Source organism: Balearica regulorum, unplaced genomic scaffold (assembly GCF_011004875.1).
Source record: "Balearica regulorum gibbericeps isolate bBalReg1 unplaced genomic scaffold, bBalReg1.pri scaffold_57_arrow_ctg1, whole genome shotgun sequence".
NCBI classification, from domain to species: domain Eukaryota; kingdom Metazoa; phylum Chordata; class Aves; order Gruiformes; family Gruidae; genus Balearica; species Balearica regulorum.
Genome location: NW_022679074.1, coordinates 25,797 through 36,098, shown reverse-complemented (window position 1 = coordinate 36,098; position 10,302 = coordinate 25,797). Strand labels below are relative to the sequence as shown.

At 55.6% G+C, this 10,302-nt stretch overlaps 1 protein-coding gene across 1 annotated transcript; it reads right to left on the bottom strand.

The window, feature by feature from the left end:
- Nucleotides 1-6,609: 6,609 nt before the first annotated feature.
- LOC104642708 (olfactory receptor 14J1-like) lies at nt 6,610-7,224 on the bottom strand. Its single transcript, XM_075741564.1, has one exon. It carries the CDS (start codon nt 7,222-7,224, stop codon nt 6,610-6,612), a length of 615 nt encoding a protein of 204 aa, XP_075597679.1.
- Nucleotides 7,225-10,302: the final 3,078 nt, after the last annotated feature.

Genomic DNA, 10,302 nt, shown 5'->3' with positions numbered 1-10,302 from the left:
AATATGAAGCAATCGTTGTAACTGGGAGTGTCCTAATTTGGAAGGTTTGTGTATAAATGTGACAGAGAACGGGCATTAGGTGTGCTTGATTTGTGGGAATCCACTGAGCACCCAGGCCTGAATAAAAAGCAGTATGTCTCCTCTGTGTGTGAGAATTGGCTTATCGCACACCAGGCAACGAATCCACTGCTCGGACAACAAGCTGATGTCTGGGAAGCCAAAATGTGCCATCAAGACAAGGACTGCTCCTCCAGAGATTTCTCCTCATGGCCTATCGAGTAACTCCGCAGTGCGGGCATCCCGGCTGGGCCATCGGTAGCAGACACCCGCTGCAACAGCTGCTTTGTTTTCCATGCCCCTCATCCTCACACAGAGGCTCTCCAGCACATCCTTGCTGACTGTAAGGGCTGTGCCATCCAACCTCTCCCTTCCATAGAGTGCGACACCTCCACCTCGCCTGCCCTGCCTACCCCTCCTGAACAGCCTGGAGCCTCCATGCCAGCACTCCAGGCGTGGCACTCATCCCACCAAGTCCCACAAATCCCAAGGACGTGCCAGCTCTGGCAACGCAGCAAGGCCCCCCCTGAACCCTTTCCCTCCCCAGGCAGGAGGGGCTGGGGAGGCTGTTGGGGCGGGGCGGAACACACGGAGGCCCCACATTCCTTCCTGGGAGACGCCAGAGAGTCCTTAGCAGCCAACAGCCAGAACGCAACACGGCGCTGCCACCGCTGCAGCTCCCACCGCGCAGCCCCCGCGACCCCCCGGCACCCCGGCTCCCGCAGACTTTTGTCCTTCCCCAAACCTTCTACCCCCAAGGTAGGGACCCACCCCGACCCCTGCACCCCGGGGACGCTCCTGGGGGCAAGAGCAGAGGTGACCGCTGGCCATCGCTCCTGTCTCTCTTCCAGGCGCAGCCAACCTGTGCCCACTGCCCCGCCAGCAGCAGCCCTTCCCCGCAGCCCGGGCACCCTCACTGCGGGTGGCACCCCAGGGCCCCCAGGCACTACCACCAGCAGGTATGGCACCCCTGGCTGCTCTGGCACTCCGGTGCCTTCGCCATCCCTGGCCACCGGGCACACCCAGCATCCTCATCAGCCCTGGCCCCATGGCACTTTTGGCACAGGGCTTCAGCAAGCCCAGGCAAGCGGCCCTGCTCTCGCCTGCCTGATGCGTGCCCAGGAAATCCAATTCCCAGAGAATTTCCCCAGTTTCAGAGAGGGCCATCTCTCCCGTTTCACCTCCTAGAAGCCAGTCTCTTCCCTGCTTTGCAAGCCTGTCCCACCAGCACATGCGGCTGCTTCTTCGAGCCCTGCGTCTTCCACATCGAGTGGACGGTCACCAACCTGCCTCCCCCGGCCAGCTCCACGCTCAACCATGGCACCACCTCTCTGCTGGGTGCTGCCCTGTGGGGGGGGCCCCAGGGTCCGTAGGACCCTCCCGGCCTGGGCAGCCCCTCTGACCCCACAGGGACAGCCGCCACACTTCACATCCCAAAACTATCAGGGGAGAGTGGAGGTCCCAGCCCCCCCAGCACTGCCCACGTCCATCCCTGGCTACCGGCACATCAAGGGGCAGCCTGCCCAGATCAACAGCTCTGGCACAGCCACCCCTGTGGGGGCACACCCGGGCAACAACATCCCCCCTGGGCCTCGACACCCCCCTCAGCCCCTCTGCTGGCCCCCACAAACAAGCCCCTGGGGACCCAGACAGAGACTTTGCAGTCTCCGAGGAGGAGCTTCTCCAAGAGGCCCTAAGGCTCTTTGGTGTCTCCCTGGATGCGGTGGGGGTCAGCCAGGATAGTTTCGGCAGCAGCCCTGTGCCTGGGGAGCTTGGTGGCACCGGCACAGCCACCCCCCACTGTGACTTTGCCTCGCTCTCCCTGCTCAAGGAGCTGCTCACCCCCGACTACAGTGTCCCCAAGACCACCGATGCCATCCCGAGCCTGGGAGAGTTCTACACCATGGGGATGGAGCCCCAGGAGCCGTGGGGGGCTGCGTGGATGGCCCTGCCACCGTCCCAGGCTGCCGCCTGCGAGAAGTGGGGGAAGAAGCGGGGGCAGAGCGCCTTGCCAATGCTGGCCAGCAAGCGCAGGGCTCTGGCCGGCAGCCCGGGGGTGGCAGGGGGGGAAGTAGAGCCAGAGCAGGGATGAGGGGGAGGTGGGGGGAGTGGAGGATGGGGGAGGAGGGGTGGTGCATTTGGGGGAGGGAGGGGGGGTTAGAGTAGCTTTGATGGGACCTTTTCTCTTGTGTTTTGTCAATTAAAAGCTGTTTCTCCAGAACCGCTCTGTGCCTTTCTCCTTGGTTCTTTTAAGACTCCGGTCACTTTTCTGCTAGACACAGGGGCCCAAATCTCTGATTTAAATGCCGATACCGCAGGCCGGAGTGGGGTTGTCCCCGATTAATAACAGATAGGGGTTACCGATGTATTTGGATATTGCAAACCCCAACCTACAGCCCAAGTAGAGTGCTGGTTGCTGGCAGACACCACCCCCACCAAGACCACTATGGTGTTGGGAGTGCTCCCCACCAATAGTCTGGGATTGGATTTATTTGAAGGGGAAGTCCTGGACGGGAAGTGGTGGCTTACGTTCGATTTTTGCCCCTTAAACGCAGGCACTAGTCCCCTGACAGCAGCTGTGCCTGATACAGCCCAACAGATTGTCACCATACAGGAACAGTCCCATAACATTTTAGCCACCACTGATGTAACAGATATGTTTTTCATGGTTCCTCTACAGGAAGGCGACCGAGATAGATTTGCATTCACATGGCAAGGTATGCAATAGACCCTTACTCCTTTGCCCCAAGGATATCGGCATTTGCCTACCTTGGCACATCACGCCCTGGCCCCAGCACTATCAGAAATCATCCCCAAAGGGGGGAGTTAAAATGTACCAACACATTGATGATATATTGGGGGGGGACCGACGCCACTGCAGTGGGACAAACCCAAAAGAAAATAATTACTCACCTGGAAAGTTGAGAACTTCAGGTTCCGGCAGAAAAGGTACAACTCCCCTCCGCTGAGGTGAAGGTCTTGGGCAGATGGTGGAAAGGAGGAGCCGCGTGTATTCCCCCAACACCTTGGCCACCTGACAACAGAGAGAAATCCCAGAAACCAAAAAGGAGCTGCAACATACCCTAGGCTTGCTGGTATGCTGCAGGAAGCAGAGTCCGGATTTCTCTGTCATAGCTCGTCCCCCGTACGATCTAACGTGCAAAAGAGCTTCCTGGGATTGGACCCCTCTTCATGAGGAAGCCCCAGAATTACTGGGTTTTGAAGCAGGGGCATATCGAGCTTTGGGCCCAGCACACCCGACAGATCCACTCCAGATGGAATGGGGTTTTGCCCTTCCTGGGGCATCTCTAGACGTGTGGCAGCGTGGAACGGAGGGTTTCATTCAGGCAGCTTCAAAGGTGCAGAAAAGCGATACTGGCTCTGGGAGAAAGGCCTCTTTGTGGTCAGGCGAGGCTTGCAGGAGGCTGCAAGAATGCTAGGGCGACAATCCCTCACCCTGCGAGGGCCCTTGAATGCCCGGAGGCCTGCACTGGCAGCACCCCAGCCCTGTGGGAGTCGCACCAGGAACCGGTTAGAAGTGGTATGCCCAGCTGGAGCCTTCCAGTCACACACAGCAAGTGGGGGAGGGAGCGCCCAAGCTGCTCCAAACCCAGGAAAAATCACCCACTCCCTCAGGGGGGGAAACCCCTCCTTCCTGCAGAAAGGCAGCCCCTGCCTTTGAATCCCACCTGACAAATCCCTGTGTGGTTCAGTGACGCCTCTTGGAGGAGGGAGGGGAAACTAGGGAAGTACGGAGCAGTGGCTCTGGAGACCTTTCCAGTAAAGACGGCCTGAGCACAGAAGGTGTCGAGCCCCTCAGCCTCACCTCAGTCTGCTCTTATTAAATCCCCCTCCCCTTTCAGCACCAGCCCTGCATTTTCCTGGTTCAGCCTCAGTCTCAGCAGCAATGAAAGCTCTTCTCTATGCTCTGTCCTGGTTTCAGCTGAGAGGGTTAATTTTCTTCATATTAGCTAGTATGGGGCTATGTTTTGGATTTGTGCTGGAAGCAGTGTTGATAGTATAGAGATGTTTTTGTTCTAGGGACCTATTGTTGAGCAGTGCTTACCCAGAGCCAAGGCCTTTCCTGCTTCTCGCACTGCCCTGCCAGCGGGATGGCTGGGGGTGCAAAAGGAGTTGGGAGGAGACACAGGACAGGTGACCCAAACAGACCAAAGAATATTGCATACTATATGACGTCATGCTCAGTTTATAAGGAGCTTGGGGAAGAAGAGGGACTGGGGGCTTGGGGGGGGCAGGCGCGGCAGCATTCAGAGTGATGGCGTTTGTTTTCCCAAGTAACTGTGACGTGTGATGGAGCCCTGCTTTCCTGGAGATGGCTGAACGCCTGCCTACCCATGGGAAGCGGTGAATGATTTCCTTGCTTTGCTTTGCTTGCGCGCACGGCTTTTGCTTTACCTATTAAACTGTCTTTATCTCAACCCACGAGTTTTCTCACTTTAACTTTTTGCAATTCTCTCCCCCATCCCGTTGCGGGGGAGTGAGCAAGCGGCTGCGTGGGGCTCAGCCTCCGGTTGGGGTAAAACCATGACATGCTCTTGACTTCCCATGCAACCACCAACACCAGGCAAGCGGTCCCTTGCCTTCAAACAGAGCTCCACAATAAAGGAAATGCATAGACATTCCTTCCTGAGAGCTCGTCCTTGCTCCCACCTCCTGCCAGCTGCTTCATGGCCCCTGTCATTGCCCTGTCCCGGTGCTGGCCCATCCCTGCTGCCCACACATGCTCCCATAGCCCCCCAGTGCAGGCACAGCACAGGGAAGAGTAAATTCAAGGGTTGGGGGGAGTTCTCCCATCACGATCCCACAGACAGCCCTCAGTTCACTTTGCCCCCCCCACAACCCTCCTACTTTTGCAGCCTCCCCCAACACCCGACCCTTCCCCAGCCCCAGCTCTGTCCCATGTGGGGCTTTAAAACTCCCCTGCTGCGGGGTCTGCCAGCTCCCGGGCAAGGTTGAGAGGCCGGGCACGGCTGGCCATTGCCCCGATACAGGCACTGAGCCCAGCAGGAGGATGGACATGGCCTCACAGCCAGACTCAGCCATAATGCTGTGGGGAGGAGCCAGTGCTGGAAAGGCCAGTGAGAGAGGCTGGGGGGCCGTGAAGGCCCTGGGCCACCTTCCCAGTCTGTCCATGCCACCAAGGGCACAGGCTGGGCTCTCCTCTCTTCTTTGACCTAGGCGGGAAACACACAGCTCCTTTACCTTGCAAATAGGACAGGTCATCAACCCCAAAGTTTTCCTTGGCTCAAGCCATCTGTTTTCTAGTACTCGTTGGCAGCGTTGCAGATGGAAAACGTGGCTACAGTCCAACTTTAGAAAAGGATACGTGTAAGTGAACACTGAAGTTACATTAACCACTGACATAAAGGTGGCTGTTTGCTTTTAAGTGGCAACATAACTCACCTCCAAAATTAATTTCTTTCAAGGCCTGGAAGACTCCTATTTTCTTCTTAACAAAGGAGAAAAAGAATATTAAGTGGCTCGTTACAGTCCTAACCTCCCTACTCCAAAACCACCAGTGGATATAGAATCATTTACTTTTGAAAAGACCCTTCAGAACATCAAGTCCAGGCGTTAACCTAACACTACCACGCCTGCCTCTTGCACCGGCATGTCTCCGTTCCCGTCCACGAGCCCTAACTCTGCACCACAAACCCACTGCCGTGAGTCCTAAGCCTGTGCGGTAAGCAGTCTGAGCTGCACACTGATGTTCTTCTCTCCTGGGCCCTTTCGAGGCCAGCTGAGCTCTCCCCAGCTCTCCCCAACACACCTGCCCTCTCCCTCGCCCAGCCCAGCATCCCAGCCCGGGCTGGCCCCCATGGCAGTGCCCACCACATGGTGCTGCATGGAGAGCTCTGGGCACTCACACCACAGCCAAAGCCCCTGTGCAGGGCAAAGCAGCTCCTAGGGGGGAAAGAAGGGGGCCAGCCCCCGCACCAGCCCCAGGACTGGGGCCAGCCATGGGATGAGGAGGCAGTGGCCAGTGTCTCCCTGTGTCCCCTGCTCTTCTCTCCAAGAGATCCCACTGCCAGCAGCCCCTCTCCCCTACACCAGGCTCCTGGCCCGGGAGCTCCCCAGGCTGCTCCTACTGCCCCAGTAACAGCGCAGCCTGCCCTGAGCTGGTGCATGCACAAAGAGATTTTCCTTTGCCATTTATTCCCTGCCAGAAGAACAGAGTTGCTCCCTTGGGTCCTCTTCTCCAGGGAGGTCCCTGCCCCTACAGAGCCTTTTCCCAGGGGACAGTTTCTGTGCTGGCCTGGCTGGAAATTCCTGCCTCCTCCCTGTTCTCCCTGCAGGGCCCCGAGCTGGCGGTGCTGCTCTGCAGAGCAAGTGGGCTGTGGTGCTTGAAAGGCCCGGGGAGAAAGTCCCAGGCAGAACCCTGTGAATCGTTCACCGTCTCCAGGGGCACTGGGCACCCACAGGTGAAGGCTCAGCCCAGGCCCAGGCCCTAACACACCACCCGATGCCAACAAGAAGAGTATCACAGAGAAAGTGCCAAAAGCACAGCAGGTTCCCCAGACAAATTGGCAATCACTTGTGAAGAGACATGGGCGGCTTATGGCTGCTGAGAGACAAGTGAATCATCAGCTTCCTGAGTGCGTCTTTGAGCTCCTGGTTCCTCATGCTGTAGAGGAGGGGGTTCACTGCTGGAGGCACCAACAAGTACAGAACAGTCACCACCAGGTCCAGGGATGGGGAGGGGATGGAGGGGGGCTTCAGGTAGGCAAACATGCCAGTGCTGATGAACAGGGCGACCACGGCCAGGTGAGGGAGGCACGTGGAAAAGGCTTTGTGCCGTCCCTGCTCCGAGGGGATCCTCTGCACAGCCCTGAAGATCTGCACATAGGACAGCACGATGAAAACCAAACAACCCCAAAACAGAAAAGCACTAAAACCAATAAGCCCAACTTCCCTGAGGTAGGAGTGTGAGCAGGAGAGCTTGAGGATCTTGGGAAGTTCCCAGAAGAACTGGTCCACAGCATTGCCTTGGCAGAGGGGTAGTGAAAATGTATTGGCAGTGTGCAGGACAGCACTGAGAAACCCACTGCCCCAGGCGGCCGCTGCCATGTGGGCACAAGCTCTGCTGCCCAGGAGGGTCCCGTAGTGCAGGGGGCTGCAGATGGCAGCGTAGCGGTCGTAGGCCATGACGCTGAGAAGACAATACTCTGCTGCCATCAGAAAAGAAAAGAAAAGAGCGGAGCAGCACATTGTGGGTAGGAGATGGCCCTGGTGTCCTAGAGGGAATTGGCCGTGGCTTTGGGGAGAGTGGTGGCGATGGAGCCCAGGTCGAGGAGGGAGAGGTTGAGGAGGAAGAAGTACATGGCGGTGTGGAGGCAGTGGTCGCAGGCTATGGCGGTGATGATGAGACCCTTGCCCAGGAGGGCAGCCAGGTAGATGCCCAGGAAGAGGCAGAAGCGCAAGAGCTGCAGCTCCCATACATTTCTGAATGCCAGGAGGAGGAACTGGGTGATGGAGCTGTCGTTGGACACTTGGTCTCTCTGGGCATGGGGGCCTGTTCAGAGAGGAAAAGGCACCAATAGGTTCGGACAGAGTTCTCTGAGCAAAACCTTCTCAGTTTCTCAGAGAAATCCCACAAACTGCCTCTACCCTTTCAGGAAGAGTTTTGGCAGGTCCCTTTCACGAGCTCTGCAGGTGCTGGCTGAGGTTGCCCCAGGGAACAGGGTCTCTGCTGAGGGCTCGGCAGGAGTCAGTCCTGCCCTACAGCAACCGGAAAATAGGAACACTATTTTTTTAGTTTTACGGAGCAATTCATGGGATGGAATGCAGAAGAGCATTGAGATCTTGGAGGTCTTTTGCGATCTAACTGGCCTCAAAACACAGGGTGAGAAGTGCCACGGCTTTTATACGCAGCCGATGAGAGACTCTTTTACAGTTAATGACTGCCCCCTATGGACAATTAATGGCACTCCCCTCAATATGATTGAACTGGGCAGGTTCTGAAAAATATCTGGGATTATGCATTGACCCATGGATTGGAATATCACAACCAGAACTAATGGAAAAAGTGAACGGATGGTTACAACAGATTGGGAAGGCTCCATTGAAGCCGTTACAAGAGGTAGACATCTTGAAGGGTTACACTATTCCGCGATTGATCTATCTTGCGGACCAAGTCCATGTCAAAGCCACTGACCTAGAAGCTCTTGACTTAGCCATTCGAACTACCGTCAAGGAGTGGTTACATCTACCCGCAAGTATCTGTGATGCCATTTTATATTCCAGCACAAGAGACGGCGGTTTAGGTATTAGCAGACTTCTGGGATTAATCCCGAGTGTGCAGGCAAGAATGTTGTCCCAAAAGTGGGATCGTTTACCCGGTGTGCAGTACGCCAATAGACACTCACAGAGCAGAGGTATTTTTTTTATTTCATGTCTGCGCAGAGATGGGTGCTAGCTGGTAATTCCACACAGCTAGCACACCACCCACAGAATCTGCCACATAGTTATCTTGTTACAGGATTAGAAAAACCCACCTAAATTTACGCTATTTGGTTATTAATTACCGCATCATCTACTATTGGTCAAGCATCTTTAAATGAGCAGGAATGCTCCTTGAGGGTGGGGGGGGCGTCACTTGCATAGTCCTTTAATTGGGTAGGTGGTGGTAAACCTGCCCTCCCCGCCCCCGCAGCCACCTTTCCCATCCCCTGGTTACTGGCGCTTCTTGCTGACTTCAGGCCTCTCGGGCATTCGCCCAGCTCTCAGCGCCTTCTGGGGCAGGATGTTTCCTCTGTATCACTTTTTCAGCTCTCCTTCAAGGATGCTCTTTAGCAAAGCATGCTTTTGATCAGTCTTTTGGCTCTTCTTCAGAGATACAGTCATCAGCAAAGCAAGTAGTGCATTGAACCCTAAATTCAACAGTCTCTAAGCACTAACCCAAACACATTTCTGTCCCTGTAAAGCGGAAAATTCTACTTTAAGGATATCAAGAAGACTACACAGAATTGCGCAGTCTTCAGATGAGACGCTAAGGGCGGTTGTGCGGCAGGAGGGTATTGAGAAGGAATTTGGGAAGTTGTGGATTGCAGCTGGAGGAGATAAAGTACCATCTATCTGGGACCCAAAAGCGGTTCTGGTAGTAGCAGATGTAATTGGCGGTGAAGAAGTTGTCTCAGAATGGGAGATGTCCGCTCCACAAATCATCTTCCCGAGACCTTGTGACTGGAGAAAACAAGAATTCATAAAGTGGACCAGGCTGCTATCCCAGGGCCGTGGGATTTCCAACTTTGAGAAGGATAAGATCAGGAAGAACTGGATAGAACATTATAGGGGCATACCACACAGAAAGCTCATCACAGCATTACAGCTGCAAGCAAACGCCTACCCAACAAGAGAATTTCTGGCAAGGGGTAGGCAAGAAACCCAAATTAAAGCCTGTCGCCACTGTCAGGCGGAGAATGAGACCTACTCCTATATAATTGGATACTGTCCTGTGGTTCAGGACGCCAGAATCAAAAGACATACTCAATTGTGCCATCTGTGTCAGAAAAGTTACCACAGGGCTAACTGGCTTGTGGCGGCCAAGCGTTCATAGCGACGTCGCTTGTTGATCCTTCGATGTCAGCTCTTCCTGTCATTGTGAAGCGGAATTCACCAAGCGTTGGATTGTTCACCCACTAATAGGGAACGTCAGCTGGGTTTAGACCGTCATGAGACAGGTTAGTTTTACCCTACTGATGATGTGTTGTTGCAATACTAATCCTGCTCCGTACGAGAGGAACCGCAGGTTCAGACCCCTGGTGCGTGCGCTTGGCTGAGGAGCCAGTGGCACGAGGCTACCATCTGTGGGCTTATGACTGTAAGTCAGAATCCTGACTAGACGTAGCGATACCACAGCACTGCTGATGCCTCGGTGGGCTTGCGACAGCCAGCCGCCTGCCCCGCCTGGGGAGGGTCTGGTGCAGAGCGCCGCTCGTGGTCAGGACCAGAGGGGTGGACAGATGCGGCGCCACCTCTCCCCTGTCACGTCACGTACCGAGTGATCGTGGGGCACCCGGCGCTAAATCATTCATAGACGACCTGATTCTGGGTCAGGGTTTCATACACAGCCGAGCAGCTCCCTCACTGCCAGCTATTGAGAATCAGCCCTTGACACAAGCTTTTGTCGCTCGCTTGCTCGCTCTCTCCTTGGTGGTAGTGGAGACGGGAAGGGGGCTTGGGGCGATTTTGGGTTGGTTTTGTCCTCCCCCCCTCTCTTGAAAT